Consider the following 18,830-nt stretch of genomic DNA (forward strand, 5'->3'; position numbering starts at 1 on the left):
GTCATTTTCAATTTTAAAAAAGTCGAAATTCTTTGATTTCAGCTTTTTCTGTGTTTTTTTTTTTCTGGTTTCTTCACTCCTCTCTGACAGTAAACTGAATATCTTTGAATTGTGAACACAACAAGACATTTGAGGACGTCATCTTTCTTTCTTCACCATTTTCTGACAATTCATGGATCAAACAACTAATCAGTTTATTGCGAAAATAATCCATTGATTAATTGGTGATGAAAACAATCGTTAGTTGCAGCCCCTAAAAACATTATATTAGGCTGAACAATTTCACCATATTTTCTATTGAGGTAATCCAAAAGTAACGGGAAGTAATCACGTTACATTACTTTAATGCTGTGATACTTGGATTACGTTGCTGACTACATTTTTCACTCCATGTTATGACCTGAAATTGGTGAACATGTCTTATCACTGCTGAGCGCATGTGATCACTAACATGTTTGACAGATGTGTGCTGCCTCCTCCTCCTCCTCCTCCTCCTCCTCTCATCCTCCATCATCTGTGTTATAAAGAGGCGGAGCTCCCGCGCGCAGCGAGGAAGAGAAGAGATGCAACAGAGGCCGTGAGGAGGAAGCACAAACAAGCAAATGAGAGGAAACCACAGAGTCCGCTAGACATACAGCTTCTACACACATCTGACAGACGGACGGAGGAGTCTGACAGGACAGACAGGCTCGCTGAGGGCGGACACTGGAACTGAACAAAGGTTTACTTTAATCCGCTACATCCTTCCTCATATCAGAGGAAACGACCCCCACCCTCCTTCCCCCCCAGTGACCCACACTGTAAACAGATGGAGAAACAGGCCGGAGCCGCCGGGGCTGCGGACGGAACAGGCCCGAACAGAAAGCCCTGGGGCTCGCAGACCTGCGGACCGGCCGCCGCCGACAGCCTTGACAGGTGAGTGGGCTTCACACAAGAATGCGACGTGAAAAGTTGTCCGTTTACGGTTGTTTTGCTTTGCCACCATGTCACCTCGCACAAATTACTACACAAATACTATTTCCTGCACGTAGAGGATCGCGTTTTTAATTCGGCATAGATCAAATGACCAAAGTAGTGCTTATTTTCCAAAAAAAAATACTCTTCAAACGCGTTCAAGAGTGTTCCTTAATAAACACAGGTTGCAACAAATTGGCAGCTTTTTGACTGGAGTTTGGTGTGACGGTGCAGTGCAGTAGCTACGATACAGTAGCTAACGGCGAACAGGCTACAAGCCTGTCTAAATCATTATACTGTATAAGAGCAAGATATATCAGTATTCACTGTTGTCAGACCAACCAGTACAGTCCTCCAGTGAGCTAACACACAGCTAACAGTTAGCTCAGTAAAACAGGCCGAGCTTCGTGAAACGTCAAACGAGCTGCTGTTTGGAAGGCGTGTCTGACACTGATGAGAAAAACAGACTGAGAGACTTTACAAAATTATTAAATAATATGTCAAAATTATGACTCAAAATCTCTAAATAATGAGTCGGTATCTCAAAATAATGATTCAGTATCTCAAAAATAATGATTCAGTATCTCAAAATAATGATTCATTATCTCATAATAATGAGTCGTTATCTCAAAATAATGACTCAGTATCTTAAATTAAAGACCCAGTATCTCAAAATAATGTCTCTCTATCTCAAAATATATGACTCAGTATCTCTAAGAAATTACTCTGTTTAATATAATAATGACTCAGTATCTCAAAATAATGACTTAGTATCTCTAAATAATGACTCTATAATCTAATAATGACTCATTATCTAAATAATGACACTGTCTAATATAATTATGACTCAATATCTCAAAATAATGATTCAGAATTTTAAAATGATGATTCAGTATCTCAAATTAATGACTCTGTATAGTATAATAATGACTCAGTATCTCAAAATAATGATTTTCTTAAAACATTAAACTTTCTCATAATAATGACTTACTTATGTCAAAATAACAGAGCTGACAAAAGTACACATTCTTTACTCAAGTTAAGGCACAGATACTTGAGTGAAAACAGACTTTGGTAATAGAAGAAGTACTTATTCAACTTCTTTGCTGAAGTGAAAGTGAAACAGGCCTGTACAGACTCTGAAAAGTTAAAAAGAAAAAAGTCACCCTCTGAAAGACATTTCTACTAACTGTTTCGTGCAAAGTTAACTTAACGTCACCTCTTCTCTACACTCAAATCTCCCTCTCTGTCTGTTTCAGCTTGTTGTGTTATTTACATAATTTTTGTCTTTTTACGTCTGTCATGTGTGATACATACCAGTGGGTATGCTTGGGAGTCATATTTTCTATGTGTTATTGTTCCATTTATTTGGGTTGAAATCAGTCTTGATGCTGGAAATTCAGCAGCACGCAGTGATGTAAAATAAAAATCAATAATTCCCCTTGAATGCATTAAAGGTAAAGTAAAGTACAGTAAGTAGCAGGCTTGCTGTAAGGAGTAGAAAGTACAGATACAGATTGTATTCAAATGTAGGGAGTACAACAGCAACTGTCAAATTTACTTGCCTGGAGGAGATCATGTGATGAGGTGTGTGTGTGAGCTTGTCTGCAGCTAATCTCACATACTGTTGGACCCATCAGTGTAATATATTTTGTGCACATTTATGACTGTATGCTCAAGAACCTCTTGTGGTTGCAGTGATTTATAAATTTTGAAAAACATTGACAAAAAGAAATACCAAAACCAAAACCAATAAATAACCTATACTGACTGCAGCTGCTGGGCTCAAATAAGGCTTACCTTGTAAAATCACTCCGTCCATGAAGTTGCGATGTTGCGATCCCAACATTTAACATCAGTCGATCCCTATGAATTCTACACAGCCTTGCAATTTTGTAATATTTTGCTAATTTTATGGTAAAATTCCACCAATCATAGCGTTCCCCTGCACAAACATCGTACTTGCCTCAATGTTTTTTTTAATTTACTATTTATTCATTTATTTATTTTACATTTTTTGACTGTGCCAGGAGTACTGAAAAGAACTTGTTTGTCATTGTTATTGACATTCATCAATGCTCAGTGCACTTTTATTTTTATAATTTTGCGCTGTTTTGACTCAATTTTAGCTCCAAAAAGATTTTTCTTCTTTGTGGAATACCCCCCAGGTGCACTTCCTCATTCACGAATAAAGCATTCTGGGTTTTTTTTTTATCAGAATCTTTGTCATCTTGAGCCTTTTTGGTTACTTAGAACACTTGAACAGAGTGTGGTTTTATTCTCCCTGGAGAAAGTGGATTTATTTGCTTTTTTGTTGCTTGTTCCTGCAGTGTCATTGCAAAGACATCTAAAAACCAGTCCCTCCAGTCCTATTCAGGATTGTTGCAACCTAAAATTCCTAAATTCACCGCTGTTTAAAAAAAAAACGCAATGCATGTTGTCATGTTTTTAGGCATTCTTTGCAATGAAATTGTGAGACCAAATGAAAACTACAAAAGAAAGTTGCAAATTTCTTTGTATAATTCATTATTATTATTGTATAATTTATTATAATCCACAGCAACCAAAAATCCTGTAAAATGTTTCTTTCTTTTAAATTGACAAACATCATATGTGTGATTCGTGGCACAATTCAAATGGGATCAAAAACTATTTTTTCTCTTGCTGTTGACAACAGTTCATATTTTTTCCTAAGTTAGGTCCACTGGAAGGGGTGATTTGCCTCTCTGTTGGGGGAAAGCATCTTTTTTTCACTCTTTGTCTCTTTGTATTCAGTCCAACAGGTTCTCATGTGGAGTGGTGCAAACAGCTGATCGCAGCCACCATTTCCAGTCAGATCTCAGGATCAGTCCCACCTGACATTGTGAACAGAGACAACAAGGTAGCTAACACACACACACACACACACACACACTCTCTTCTCACAGTCGTTCTCATCAGTTTGTGTTCTGTAACCAATAGGCCGCGAGAAGACCAGATTTCTTGGTAAGGTTGCAGAAACGGCCACATGTGTGCACATGTGTGCTTTATATGCACTGCAGTGTGGCCAGAGCTTTGTGTGTTTAGTGTGAGAGTACTGTATCACAACTTTCTGCTGCTGTAGAGTATCTCTTCTGCTTCTGTCTGTCAGCAGCTTGCTCTCTACAGCCACAACGAAGCACCTGATTGGTTCATTGATAGTCGACCTCTGTCTTCCTTCACTGTATCAGGGTGGATTCAGCTGCGATCTTTGTTCCCTGTAGAGTTCTGGAGCACTTCAGGGGACTGGAGTGAAATGTTAAGCACTTTTCTGTTGCCTGTGTTTGAATGTGCAATGTCACACACACTGCGTACACAACACATTTGCAAAGCTGTTGTGCAGCTCTCTTCTTTTATTGTAGCAGGTTTCATCTGTTGGATTTGCTTGGATGTTTGTATCGGCAATGTTTCTGAAGTTGCACTTTTCTTATTGCAGCTGCTTTGGGCTCCTGTGTGTTTGCATCCATCTGCAATCAAATACAGAATGGTTACACTGTTTTTGACATTGTCAGTTTCAGTGACTACACAATGACTGATTATTCCCACAATAAGAAACATGTTAAAGCAATCTTCAGTTTGATATCATACAGTTTAAATTGTCATGCATCCTGGGTGATCTGATCACAGGTGGACAGCTTTAAGTACGTCTGTTGTCACTTGGCATTACAGTCTTCACATGTCTCCAGTGAGTAGGGCTGCAACTAACGGTTATTTTCAAAGTTGATTAATTGGTCAATTATTATCACGATTAATCAATCAATAGTTGTTTGCTTTAAAATATCAGAAAATGGTGAAAAATGTCAATCAGTGTCTTCCAAAGCCTAAGATGACGTCCTCAAATGTCTTGTTTTGTCCACAACTCAAAGATATTCAGTTTACTGTCAGAGAGGAGTAAAGACACCAGAAAATATTCACATTAAAGAAGCTGAAATCAGAGAATTTTCACTTTTTGCCTTAAAAAATTAACCAAACCAATGAATCGATCATCAAAGTAGTTGCAGATTAATAATCAATGAATCACTGCAGCTCTACCAGTGAGCACCTATAATCTGATCACCCAGGACACGTGTTAATACCAGGTGTAAACAGCCTCATAGTTGTTTCCATTTCATGTAAACTACATTTGTTTTGTGTGTGTGTGCACGTCCTGTGTGTTTAACCTCCAGGTGTCCAAGAGGCTGAATCCCAGGGTAAGAGCTGTAGTCTTCCTCTCTCAGAGCTCAGTTTTAGCTGAAGTGTTGCTTGGCACAGGGCTAAAGATGCATTCTGACCATTAGAGTCCTCACAGGAATGGTCAATATAACAAATTAAATGCCAAAGTCTGTATGACAACATAGAGCAGTCATTCCCAAAGACTGGGTCGGGACCCACAGGTGGGTCGCAGGAGATGTAATTTAGGTCCCCAAATAAATTAAGAACATTGGAGGAAATTCTGCAAATTCATGATTTATAGCTGCACTGCAGTACACATTTTATGAATCATTTAAAATGTGTGTGTTGTTTTACTGATGAGAGGAAAAAACAAGAGCCTGTTAATTCCATCTAAATGCACTTACTTTGTCTCATTTATGAAGTAGGCTAAAATGTGTTATGTTGTTTTCCTCATAAGAGGGAATAAAAACAATGAGATTGCCTGTAGCCTAAATACATTTTTCTAATTTCTTAAGTTTTAATTTGTGCATATGTTTTCAATAAAGCATCAAGATAATATGGGGTGATGCAAAAATGGCAGTAAAAATGGTCATTTATGCACAAATTCTTATCAGAATTTCAAAAATATTGGGTCCCCCAAAAAACACACTGCTCTAGAGCATGTGATGAAGAACTTAGAACAGTTTGTTACAGTGCTTTGGCTTTTCACGCTTGAAACATTATAAGAATGTGCGCAGGCTGGTTCATGGAAAGTAAACAGGATGTGATTGTGAGTCTGAGGAGTATGAAAGTGACGTTAGATAGGTTTGATTTGTCAGTGATGTCTGAGGGTGGAGTTTAGCTCTGCTTCCTCCACCAGCACTTCCTCCATCAGACTTACTGTAGACAGAACACAGTTGATTTTCTTTGCCTGTTCCAGCTCAGCGTGCTTCCTTCATCTTTTTTTCTTTCCCTGTATCTTTCTTCAGGCCTCTTCGTTGTTCTGAACCCCTACACTATGGAAGAGGATTAGGGTCACGTGAAAAATTTTTTGAGTTATGACTTTATTCTCAGAATTCTGATTTTTGTTTTGGTCAGCATGGTATAGTCAAAATTCATACCATAGTGATAATTCATACCAGTGTAATATTTACACTGTTTAGGCTATATAGTCTGCCTGTAAGTCAGAATTCTGAGTTTTAAGTCTCATGAAACAAGAGTGTCGGTCAGTCCTCCAATTCTGTTCAGGGTGAAATGGCTGGACTGTCATGAAATTTGGTTCAAGCATTGATGTTCTCCTTAGATTTTTAATAACTCTGCTGGTCTTCTGACTCTTTATCTTTCATCAAGTCAAGTCAAATCATCATCAAGTCAGCATTTTAATTGGTCCAATACTTGATTACTGAATACCTGCAAAAATACAGATGTTCCCATGTACTTTACTTTGTGTTTAGTGCTAATTAGCAAAGCACATTAGCATGGGTATTTTACAAAGATGATGAGCAAATACCAGCACTAACATAGTTATTATGATAAGGACGACAATTAAGTAAAGTCCAAAAAGTAAGTGTGAGTAGAGTAGCTTTGGTTAGTTTAGGTATTATGTAGTATATACTATGCTATATGATATATACCATATACAGTTCTACATATAATATTACTATGTTGTAAATAAATACAGTATAACTAAGTAAGTGTGTAAGTAAAATAGAGTAAGTAAATTGTTAAAGTGGGTAAGTAAAGTAAGTTAGTAAAGTAGGTAAGGAAAGTACATTAGGAAAGTAAGTAAGGAATGTAAGTAAGTAAACTAAGTAATTAGGCCAAAGTGAAGGAAGGATGTTTTTTAAAGCTACATTGAGGAAATCCAGTGTTTACACACATGGCCTGAAATACACACTGATACTGATTGATTCACAGTGAGCAGGACTGAGGCATGATGGTATTTATATTGGGAGTGTGGAGCATCACCAGCAGAAATAATATGTTGGTCTGTGCCTGTCTGATGTCAGCAGCTCTGAAAACCCTGTCTGAAGTAAAACTGGTCACACTCTCATTGACTTCAGTCAGTCTGCTCACGTGGAATACATTATTATGAGAATGTAGAATGTGTACAGTGTTGGTGTATCTGGAGTGTAGGCACCTCATCACTCCCTACGAGGACACACTAAGCTGATCGCAGCAGATAGCAGGGAGAGATAACAGAATAATGTCTATTTACTGTATAATGTCTCTTTCTCTCTCTTGTTTTCTCTTTCTCTCACTTTCTCCATGCTGGCTCTTCCCTGCAGCAAGATTCACAAGATGAAGGGCTTTGTTACCATGGAGAAAGTGAATCTGAGCATCCTTCCAATGCTTCGGCAAGTCTCTCTCTCTCTCTCTCTCTCTGTCTGTCTGTCTGTCCTTCCTCCTGTTTACTTCGTCCTCACTCTGTCCTTTGCATGCCTCATTCCACTCCTCCTCCTCTCCGTCTGTCTCTGCTCCCTTAGTGCTGCTGTCCTGAATTTGAAAAGTGTGTGTTCACCAGACATGGAGGCTGTAATCAAACATGTTTGACTTGAATTATGAGAAATGTAGGATCCAGTGCTTTTGGAAGTTGAGCCATATTAGGGGCTACAAGTCAAGATCTGGCTTTCACAAGCCCCTGGATGCAATGAAAGTGAAATACTTAAACTTTTGTATGTAATATTTTCCTCCTATAAAGTAATTTCACTAATTTAGTGACTTTAAAGAGAGCTTAACATACTTATTTTATGTAGCCTAATTTCTAACCTCAGTATAACATTTTGACATATTGTTATATTTCCCAATATCAGTATTGTGTTTTTATGAAGATTTATATTTCACTTATATAGGAGAATCAACACAAAACTGTATTTTGAGGGGGGTTTATTTTTTTCTCTTTAATTATCCTGCAAAATATATTTTAACAGATCAAACTCTTGGCTATTAAACCTTGTAACAGGCCAGCATTCTAAGTGATGAATTTTTTTATTAAATGTAAACATCAACTCTGTCAAAATATGATATATCAGTGTATCGGATGACAGACCTATAATACTGTGGAACCTGTCAGACTGTGTGTCTGGCTGTGGAGTGAGGGCAAAATGGTATTTGAGTAGAGTGCTTGTGTTTCTAGAGGGAAATTTCAGCGAGCTGATTGGTTGTCTCCAGGTTGCTGTTGCTGCTTGTCAAAGGTCATTTATATGAAGTTGAATCATCCTCAATGATCATTACATGACTTATGTTATACAGAAATAAGCAGGTCATTATTGCAAAGTAAAGCCCCTCAGGCCAGGGTTTATTTCACAACAATGACCTGCTCACTGTACATTATCCCATACATGGTATCCTGTTACATCCCGTGTTTGATTCCACATGTCTCATTGTCTCATTAGACCTGAAAAGTCCTGGTGTCATTTGTTGTCTTTGACTGGTGCATGCTGCTCTGTAACATTCCCAGTGTTTGTTCAGTTAGTTTGCAGCAGGTGTTGCCAAAAAACTTCGATGAAACCCACTGGAAACTTTCCATCCCAAGAATCCGTTCCGACAGCTATGGATTCAGTTTGCTGTGATGATTTCTGTCTCCGTCTCATCAGCAACATGTTCACTGAACATGTTTCTCAGGGTTGAGTGGTGTAGGCGGAGCTGAGCGTTAGGGTTCCACTGACTGCTCTGTGTTCTGTCTAGAACCTTCCAGCTCTGAGATACGGGGCACAGGTCAAAATGGCCCAGAACCAGGTTCCTCTACTGCCAGGAGAGACCATCCAGACTACAGGTGAGTTCATCTGATCTCTCTGTCATCACAGGGTCCATATCAATAATTAATTAATTAATTAATGATTAACAGAGTGAACATACATCACCCATTTGTGAGAACTACAACAAATCAATTCATAATAATATTTCTATCAGATGTGTCTCAGATGAAGAATTATGGTTTAAAAATGTGTATTTTGATAAGCATTAAGATAACACTCACAAACTTTAAAAATAAAATGACTGCTCACTATGACTATGCCGTGAAATTAAAAAAATGTGATACTTTGTCAGTTCTGTAAGATTTTCCATCTGATGACAAGGTTTAACAGCCAAGAATTGGATCTTTTAAAATATATTACTAAAATTGTAGTTATTCATCTGTTGATTATTATTATATTGTCTCAGCCAGGTTGTAGAAGACAACAAGTGTTTAAAACCAGGAAAAGACGACACTTAGGCCATATCACAATATAATGATATGCAAAATCTATCACAATACCTAGTCTCAAGTATTCCGAGCCCTACTTTAAGGTGCTGGAAAAGCTTGAAAATGCACCTGGAAAATGCTTGAAAGGTGCTTGAATTTGACGTTTGAAAAGGTGAAGGAACCCTGACAACCGTTACAAGGCTTAATAACCAAGAGTCTGATCTTATAAAATATATTATCCAGTATAATTGAAGAGTGAAAATCCAACTTTGTCCCAGTTCTCAAGAAGGAGTGACATATTACTTACTGTGTGTGTGTGCGTGTGCGTGTGTGTGTGTGTGTGTGTGTGTGTGTGTGTGTGTGTGTGTGTGTGTGTGTGTGTGTGTGTGTGTGTGTGTGTTCTCTTGTGCAGTCAAGGATGTGATGTATATCTGTCCATTCAGCGGTCTGGTTAATGGAACTCTGACCATCACAGACTACAAGCTCTACTTCACCAGTGTGGAACGGGTACTGCTCATGTTTTATTCACTCAGCAGGGCTTTAAAGGGATAGTCTGGCTTATTTGAAGTACAGCTGTATGAGGTGCGTATCCATAACAAGTGTATTATCTACAGTAGACAGTGATCAGCAAACCTAAATCTGCATCACTTAGAGTGTATTTTCACCACATTATCTTGCTGTAAATTACCTCTACTGTAGGTTAACCACAGGGAACCACACTTCAAAAAGTCTGAACTATCCCTTTAATACCTTTATTGCACAATTACAACCCCAGTGTTCCTGTCAGTGTGTGTGTGTGATAATGTCAGTGTGTGTACATGCAGGATTCTCCGTTCATTCTGGATGTGAATCTTGGAGTCATCAGCCGACTGGAGACCATCAGTGTTCCTAACCAGGGAGAGAACAACAAGGGACTGGAGCTGGTCTGCAAGGTAACACACACACACACACACACACACACACACACACACACACACACACATCAGATCTGATTAACACTGTATATTGAAACAGATCATTTGTCTTTTTTTTCAACCGATACACACATTCATTTTCTAATAAAATCAAACTGACACATGGTGGAAGCAGAGAATCAACTAATCAAATCATTTCTGCAGTCTGCAGTTTGTGTTGACACTGATGATTCACTGTTGTTCTAACATTGTCCCTGCGTCAGGACATGAGGAGTCCCAGGTTTGCTTATAAGACAGAGGAGAGCCATCCGGACGTGGTGGAGGTGCTGGCCAAACACGCCTTCCCCCTCTCCCAAAACCTGGTCAGTCATCCAAATGTTTTCTCAAGTTGTTCTGAAAATGATTAAGTGTTAAATATTTAAAGTTAAAGGGATAGTTCACCCAAAAATGCACATTCAGTCATTATCTACTCACCCTCATGCTGATTGAAGGTCAGATTTCATTTTTTTAGTCCACAAAACACTGCAAAAAAAACATGGTTGGCATGAATTTTCATTTTTGGGTGAACTGTCCCTTTCACTCCAGCTTATTAACTGCATGTCTGAGCTGTACATACATCATCATCATCTCTTAGTTTGACTGAATGCTAACGTGTCTTGTGACGTCCTTCGGCAGCCTCTGTTCGCCTTCCTGTACAAGGAGCAGTTTCCTGTGGACGGCTGGAAGGTTTATGACCCAGTAGCAGAGTACAGACGTCAGGTAACTGCAAACATCGAGTCTGACAGAGCTGAGAAAGACCAGCTCTTCATAGTAGATTTATAAAACCAGCCAACTGTATTGATTAGTTTGTTAATGACTAACTAGCTTGTTGTGACGGCCTGTAGATTTCCACAGTCTTGTAATGGTTTGTTCCATGTGTGTTGTCAGGGCCTCCCTAACGAGAGCTGGACCATCAGTAAGCTGAACAGCTCCTACGAGCTGTGTGACACGTACCCGTCCCTCCTGGTCGTCCCCACCAACATCACAGACGAAGACATCAAACGAGTGGCCGTGTTCAGAGCCAAGCACCGCATACCAGTCAGTGAACTGATGCAAAGATGTTTCATTTCAGAGTTCAGTTCCACCAGCTTCACTTTGTTAAAATAAACAAATGACATTCAGAAAACTTAAGTGTAATATTTGTATAAAAGTTCAAATCTCGTCTAATATTTGTATTGACTGCACTGATTCCATTTTAAGATCAAGACAGAACTGTATTGATCCTGAAAGGATACGTCTCCCTGCACTTCCTGTCTGTGGCTCTAAGCTCCAAGCCCATTGGTTCCTTCTAAAAACGTAAACACCTCACAAACATATAGTTGATTTTTAATAAGGCTCATTAATTTCATGCTCACTTTACTGTAAGTTATGCCAATTCACTCACTCAACTTAAAAGTTTATTGGAAATGGCTGCAAACAAAACTTTTAACGTACACAGGAAATAATTCTGAGCTGGTTCAACTTAAAAATTAAAGTTTACCAACATGCAGCTCTTTAGCCCCTCTCCAATGGCTCCCTGTGGCTTTACCAAAAATTAATAACTTTTTTTTTCATTTTAATTGTCATTTTTCATTGTCATAGGTCGATACGAAAAAGTTGAAACAACTCAATTTCAAGGCAACATACTGCCGAAACTTATCAAAGCGTTACATTGTTTCCTCACAAGCTAAAAAGTGAACAAAATATTACATTGTTTGCAAGCTTACTAAAAAACATTCCATTGTCCTCTAGTTAGCTAAAATGTTACAAACATTACATTGTTTGCTAGTTAGCTAAAAAATAAACAAATGTCACACTGCGTGGTAGCAAGCTTAAAAATTAACAAAACATTACATTGTTTGCTAGCTAACTAAATAGTGAACAGTACAGTGTGTGCTGGTATTTGAAGCAGCAGGATGATGAAGGACTGAGTCAAAATAAACTCCAGTGTGTCCATGGTAATGAAGGAACATATCACCCAGTGCACGTGTGTGTGTGTCTCACTGATGTGCCTTCTGTCTGTCCCCCTGGTCCTGAACTGGTTCCGCTCTGCCTCCAGGTCTTGTCCTGGATTCACCCAGAGTCTCAGGCCACCATCGTACGCTGCAGCCAGCCGTTAGTCGGTCCATCAGACCGTCGCTGTAAAGAGGACGAACGCTTCCTCCAAATCATCATGGACGCCAACGCCCAGTCCCACAAGCTCAACATCTTTGACGCCCGGCAGAGCAGCGTAGCCGTCACGAACAAGGTACAACACAGGAAACACACACCTGTTTCTCCTCATTTTTATATTACACATTGGACTGATTTTTAATTCCTCCACCTCTGATGTTTCTGACACATGCAGGCGAAGGATGGAGGATTTGAAAGTGAGAGTTTTTACCCAAATGTGGAGCTGAACTTCCTGGAAATCCCCAACATCCATGTGATGAGGGAGTCTCTGAGGAAGATGAAGGACGTGGTTTATCCCACCATAGATGAAGCTCACTGGCACTCAGCTATCGACCAGACACACTGGCTGGAGTATCTACGAGTAAATCACACACACAGTAACACAATAAAGAATACATCAGCAAAGAAAACTTCAGCAGTGTTGTTTTATTACATCAGAATTTAGAGACTCTCACATGTGTGTGTGCTGTTTGTGTGTAGCTGTTATTATCAGGAGCAGCAAAGATCGCTGATAAGCTGGAGTCTGGGAAGACGTCGGTGGTGGTTCACTGCAGTGACGGCTGGGACAGAACCGCTCAGCTCACCTCTCTGGCCATGCTGATGCTGGACAGTTACTACCGCACACTCAGAGGATTCCAGGTCACACTCCACCTCACAAAATCAACTAAATACTGTGGTCTTTATGTGTGCAACACAACAATGAAGTGTGTGTTTGTGCCTGCAGGTTCTGGTGGAGAAGGAGTGGATTAGTTTTGGACACAAGTTTGCTGCTGTAAGGACCAGAGTTATTCAGATGGTTTTCTTGCTATTAATGAATATCTGTTGAAAAAAAAAACACTGTAACAGTAATTACGTTATCCTTAATGATCACAACTAAAACTGGGTTACAAAAATAAATACTAATTTAATTTAATTAAGCAGAGCTCTGTTGCACAATAAAAAACTTGTCTCCATTTAGTAAATTCAAGTTTAAGGTTTAATCAGTATGGAGATGCTTGTTCATCCAAATTTAAATAAATAATACATTTTGCGCAGGACTTAGTAAGTGTATAAGATGGGGGAAATCAGTTAACTTCTGGCTGCTCTGTATTTTGTAACAAAATGTCACATTGTTTGCATGACATTGTTTGCTAGCTAGCTAAAAGGTTGACAAAACATTATATTGTTTGCTAGCCAGTTAAAAAGTTAACAAAATGTTATGTTGTTTGCTAGCTTGCTAAAAAGTTAACAAAACCTTACACTGTTTGCTAGGTAGCTAAAAACCTGACAAAACATTACGTTGTTTGCTAGCTAGCTAAAATGTTGACATTTACAACGTTACATTACTCCCTCAGCCTGCCTGTACATATATATATATGATATATCACAGTCTGTTATGTGCTTTGAGTTGTGTTGTCATGTTGAATAATTATTACACATACAAAATACTGCATGTCTGCTGACAGTGTTGTTCTGTGTGTTGTAGCGTGTGGGTCACGGTGATGAGAACCACGCTAACTCTGAGCGCTCGCCTCTCTTCGTCCAGTTCATCGACTGTGTTTGGCAGATGACTCGACAGGTGGGTCCTCAGCCTCATATTTGATCAGACTTAACTCGAGGGCCGTCCATTGTGAGCGCTCATCTTCATGAAGCAACGCACTAAAAATCCTTGTGTTCCTCTGACTGCAGTTCCCAGCAGCCTTTGAGTTCAACGAGCTGTTCCTGATCACAGTGCTGGACCACCTGTACAGCTGCCTGTTTGGTACATTCCTCTACAACAGTGAACAAGAGAGGGCAGCCAAGGTCTGTACCATTCCTCTGTTCACAGGGGTGATGTGTCTGTAAGAGACTAAATGTCACATTAAAGTCTGTCCTCTGTCCTGCAGGAGGTCCAGACCAACACTATGTCCCTGTGGTCCTATATTAACAGGTGAGACAGCGTCCACACTGACGTCAGTGAGTGTTTGAGTAACGGCAGTGATTCTGACCATCTATGTTGTCCCCCAACAGCCAGCCGGAGGACTTCACCAACCCCTTCTATGTGGACTATGAGCACCACGTTCTGTATCCGCTGGTGTCCTCCAGACACCTGGAGCTGTGGAGCAGCTACTACGCCCGCTGGAACCCACGTATGAGACCACAGGTACACAGTGCTGTCCTCCCCGTCACATGCTTTCTGTCCTTTTTATCTGGAGCGTGGAGTATCTTGAGCAGTTTTACAGCCTTTTTTAAACCAGGAAGCGAGACAGCTAACCCTTTTTATGCCTGATTAAATCATGTTTTTTGGAAATCTAGGACACAACTTTAAAGGGCCAACATTTTCCACATTTTCATTTTTACACCTATGTTATCAGTAGGTATTGTTAGTTTGAGAGTTTAAAGACTTTTAATACATTTTTAAATTGTTTGCAGTCATGATTTCTTGTCTGGGACAAGGGTGTTTTTGACACAGAGCAAGTTTAGAAATTAAAAATATTAAAGCTAATCAAAACATTTCAGATTTACATATTTCCTATATAAAAATCCTTAAAGAATAAATCTTCACCAAAAAATGGAATTACAGTGTTTGTAGTAATATTTTTTGAGGTTTTTATTTGATAGGATATGATTTGCCCAAATTCTTTTTTAGCTTAACTTATAGTTTTAGCTACAAATATCAGGGCCGCTGTTGAGAAAACATCTCATAATATTCAGATTTTTTAAGACTTTCATCTTGCCTTTTCTTATAACATTTTGTTCTCATTTGGCATCTTTTTCTGTTATAAAAGTACTTAAGTCATGTCATTCTTTTTTATGGAAAAACATCGTCTTCGCTCTTATAGTTTAATATAGAATTGAAACTTGCTCGTGATATTGACTATTTCATGTAAAAATGATGCCTTTTCTTGTGAAATGATGATTTCACAAGAAAAGAAAAGTTTTAAATTTCATATATTTTTGATATTTTCAAATCTCAAGTTAGCTTTTAGCACCTATGACCTTACACATAAGACCCAGAAGATTCGCATCTTATATTATTATTATGTCACCTCTGCCAGCAGCACCAAAGTGAAACAACAACTGAAAAGTGTTGTGAGTTTTTTCCAGTTGATGCTCTATAAAGTCATCAGAGCAGATGTCAGTTTAACATCCGGTGTGTTGTTTTTCCTTCTTCCAATCTGACGATATCCTGTTGTAATTTCCTGCCATCTGTCCAAAAGTCCGAAACATCCAAAGACTGTTTGTCACTCAAATCGAACCATGTTTCAGTTTTACCTGGTCAGGAAGCACCTCTTTTCACCTCTCTTCACCACGCCAAAGTCTGGCTTTTTGGTTCACACCTGGATGTTGGTTTGTCAGTGCTGGAAGGATCTGTGTTTGACTTCGCTATGTAGAGGAGACCTGCAGTCACTGACACTGTGTGTGTGTGTGTGTGTGTGTGTGTGTGTGTGTGTGTGCGTGTGCGTGTGCGTGTTCCAGGTGCCGGTGCATCAGACCCTGAAGGAGCTGCTGATCCTGCGGGCGGAGCTGCAGAGGAGGGTGGAGGAGCTGCAGAGAGAGGCCACCTCCCACTCCCTGTCCTCCTCCTCTGACCACTCGCCCTCCCCCACACACAACACAGGAACCCCGCTGCACACCGCTGTCTGACACACACACACACACACCAGAAACACCCCGACACATCACCGTGTCAACACACACACACACACACACACAGTCTACAGCATGTTTTAGCCCGATTACTACAAATCCTGAGGAGAGCAGTGTTTACAATGTGAAGGAGACTTTACAAAGAGATTAATAATTTTATATTAACATTCTTAAATATGTTTTTAACAAAATGAAATGATCTGATCATGATATTTGTAAAGTATAAAAAGTATTTAAAGGAAGTGTTAAAAGCTGAAACAACCATCAGTGACCTGGTTGAACCTTCCTCTTCTTATTTATTCAGTTGAAACATGAAGAAAGGCCGCCTCAGCCTCAATCTTATAATTCACTTACTCCGACTTTTCAGTTCTATAATCAGTCCCTCCAGGAAGTTGCAACATTTCAATTGCAAAAATTGAACCCTCGCTAAGCCCCACCCTCCTTAGTTACTGTTGCTAAGCCTGCCAAACTTTCCATTCTCGCACTGCATTTATGCAGTTTACAGTGATAACGGTGATTTAACATCAACATTTTTTGTAATTGTTGAAATACGAGGTCTTTGGATCCTTAGAGAAACAAACAGACAAAAGCAGCTTCTCATTTTTTAGCTGATGACGGTGGATTTTGTTGGCTAAAAAAAATGACTCACAAGCTGATTTCATAAGTGTAGCTGGCTGATGTAAGCTAATGCTAACTGCTTGAGTCAGCTGAGAAGCCTCCAGCTGATGTTTTAATGTTTCCATCTGACACATTTTAAAAGAAGAACGCTGTCAAAGTGTAAATGTTAACTTACCCAGCAGCTGCGTACATGATGTAACGATAATGCTAAAAGAGGCTAAAGCTAGCTTACATCTCAGCAAACATTGGTCAGATGGTGAAATACAGCAGGTATATCTACATGATAGATGACAGAAATACACTCATTAATGTGGGAAAAGGAAACGCAGGGACTTGATTATTGCAGTGGACCTTGAGACGGGTCGCCCAGTCAGACCATGGTCGCAGAAGACATCTGGGATAAGAGCTAAGCTAACCAGGCTTAGACCTCAGACAGTGAGCCAGAGAGAGATGCATCGTCGTTGACCCACTTTGATATGGAAAGCTTGACAGCTATAATTACAGTTGCTAAACTATGATTGGACAGTTGCTGTTTGGAGGCGGGGTTTAGCAAAGGGTCAGTTCACACAAATTCAAGTAATCCCTGTGAATTCTGTGCGACCTCGCCGTTTTGTCCAAACTCTGCAACTTTTCCGCAAAGTTGAACAACCAGCGTTGCTTCCTGTGAGTTCCACCAATTAGAGCAGTCATCAAACTTGTACATCTCAATAAACTGACTAAATGTTTTGTTTTATTATTCACATTTTTTTGCATTTATAAATGTTTTGTTTTGTCAGTGGTACTGAAAAGAACACATCTGTCATTGTCATTGACATTTGTCAAGGCTCTCTGCACTTTTATTTGATCATTTAGTGCTGTTTTTGAGCTCCAAAAAGATTTTTCTTCTTTGTGGAATATCCCCCCAGTGCATTTCCTCATTTACAAAGCAGCAGATTTTTATAATTTATATAATTCTTAGTTAGAACACTCAGAACATTTTTAATGGATTATGCAAATATTTTATACATAAAAATTCTCTTGGTCCCCCAATTTCATTGCAAAAAATGCTAAAAAACACTGCAACATGCATTGTAATTTTTTAGAAAAGCTGCCGTGAAATCAAGCATTTTAGGATGCTACGATCCCAAAGAGGGTCTGCAAAATCCTGGAAGGACTGAGTAGAGTTTCCAGCAGTGTTTTTACTTTTGTATGAAGGATTGCTACTATTTGTCTCAGGGCTGTTGTTACACATGACTGCACTCACCTGTGCTGTTCAGATACTGTCACATCACTGCATGTCCCCTCGGTGTTCAGAGATCAGAGCTCCTCTTCAACATTACAGACATCTACATGAGCGATGCCGCAGTTCTCTTCTTTTGTTCCATTTTCTGAAGAGGAGTCAGAGCGGACATCTCTTCATGACCTTTTACCTTTTATTTGTATAAAGAAATAGTCTTTTATCATTTAGTTTTGTCAAAATGTCATTTTGTCTGTCAGTGCCAACCACCCCGTCCTTTACTGTAGTAACATCACTTGGATTTATAATCAGTGTTTGCTCTGTGTCCGTAGCTGCTCCTAAATTAACACTCGTCTGACTGTGAGGATTCCTGATACTGATATCTGTCATTAAATTATCTATAAATCAGTTGATACAGCCCATTTACACCAGGGATTAAAATGTGATCTGTATCTGTAAATCATCCAGATAAGGAAAAACGTACGTTAATGCAAGGTGTAGATGTGGTTGGAGTGTGATCACACCTGGCTGACCACATCTGCAAGAGTCATCTGTACAACAATCTGGATAATGTGTCCGGATACAGATCACTTTTTTAATACCAGGTGTAAATGGGATATAAATCTCATTTGTACATGTGAAAATATATTGTAACATGAAAACTAAATCACTGCTACTCTGCCCTGCTGATGAAATATTTAAAGGATGTGCCATGCTGATACTGAGTCTGTGATAAGCTGTAATTGGCTGATATAATGACTCAAACAGTCGATGATGATTGCCCCCAAACTGTCTGTCTGTACACACATTGACTGAAGCTCTCATGTATTAGCAATGCATTGTGGGGAAAATGCCTTGCTGATGGATCACATGTTAACATGAGGATTTTTATGATCTGTATTCTGTTGACGTCCTCAGTCCAGACCACGTTCAGTCACATCAGTCATTTTCAGATACAAGTGTCTCCTTTCATTACGGTACAAAAGGGGATTCA

The 18,830-nt window shown here is 39.3% G+C and overlaps 1 protein-coding gene across 4 annotated transcripts; it reads left to right on the forward strand.

The window, feature by feature from the left end:
• The first annotated feature begins 549 nt into the window (after nucleotides 1-549).
• Nucleotides 550-18,033, forward strand: mtmr1a (myotubularin related protein 1a). 4 transcript variants are annotated; one of them, XM_084711746.1, is made up of 20 exons: nucleotides 550-915; nucleotides 3,730-3,835; nucleotides 3,916-3,939; nucleotides 5,139-5,162; nucleotides 7,392-7,460; nucleotides 8,791-8,878; nucleotides 9,702-9,796; nucleotides 10,114-10,221; nucleotides 10,467-10,565; nucleotides 10,879-10,962; nucleotides 11,131-11,280; nucleotides 12,281-12,469; nucleotides 12,569-12,754; nucleotides 12,874-13,032; nucleotides 13,118-13,165; nucleotides 13,859-13,951; nucleotides 14,062-14,175; nucleotides 14,259-14,302; nucleotides 14,383-14,515; nucleotides 15,832-18,033. In XM_084711746.1, the coding sequence occupies exons 1-20, from the start codon at nucleotides 809-811 to the stop codon at nucleotides 15,997-15,999; spliced, it is 2,088 nt and encodes a 695-aa protein (XP_084567872.1). In that variant the 5' UTR covers nucleotides 550-808; the 3' UTR covers nucleotides 16,000-18,033. The 4 variants fall into 4 exon arrangements, with proteins under 4 accessions (XP_084567872.1, XP_084567870.1, XP_084567869.1 ...); XM_084711744.1 differs by lacking the exon at nucleotides 7,392-7,460; XM_084711743.1 differs by lacking the exons at nucleotides 3,916-3,939; nucleotides 5,139-5,162.
• Nucleotides 18,034-18,830: the final 797 nt, after the last annotated feature.

Source organism: Lutjanus erythropterus, chromosome 23 (genome assembly GCF_056507025.1).
Source record: "Lutjanus erythropterus isolate fLutEry1 chromosome 23, fLutEry1.hap2, whole genome shotgun sequence".
NCBI classification, from domain to species: Eukaryota; Metazoa; Chordata; class Actinopteri; order Lutjaniformes; family Lutjanidae; genus Lutjanus; species Lutjanus erythropterus.

Excerpts from the sequence above, each read along its gene's own strand:
- mtmr1a (XM_084711746.1), top strand. The coding sequence starts at position 809 with ATGGAGAAACAGGCCGGAGCCGCCGGGGCTGCGGACGGAACAGGCCCG. Across the intron at positions 916-3,729 it reads GCCGCCGACAGCCTTGACAG|TCCAACAGGTTCTCATGTGG; the intron begins GTGAGTGGGCTT and ends CTTTGTATTCAG. Across the intron at positions 10,566-10,878 it reads TCCCCCTCTCCCAAAACCTG|CCTCTGTTCGCCTTCCTGTA; the intron begins GTCAGTCATCCA and ends GTCCTTCGGCAG.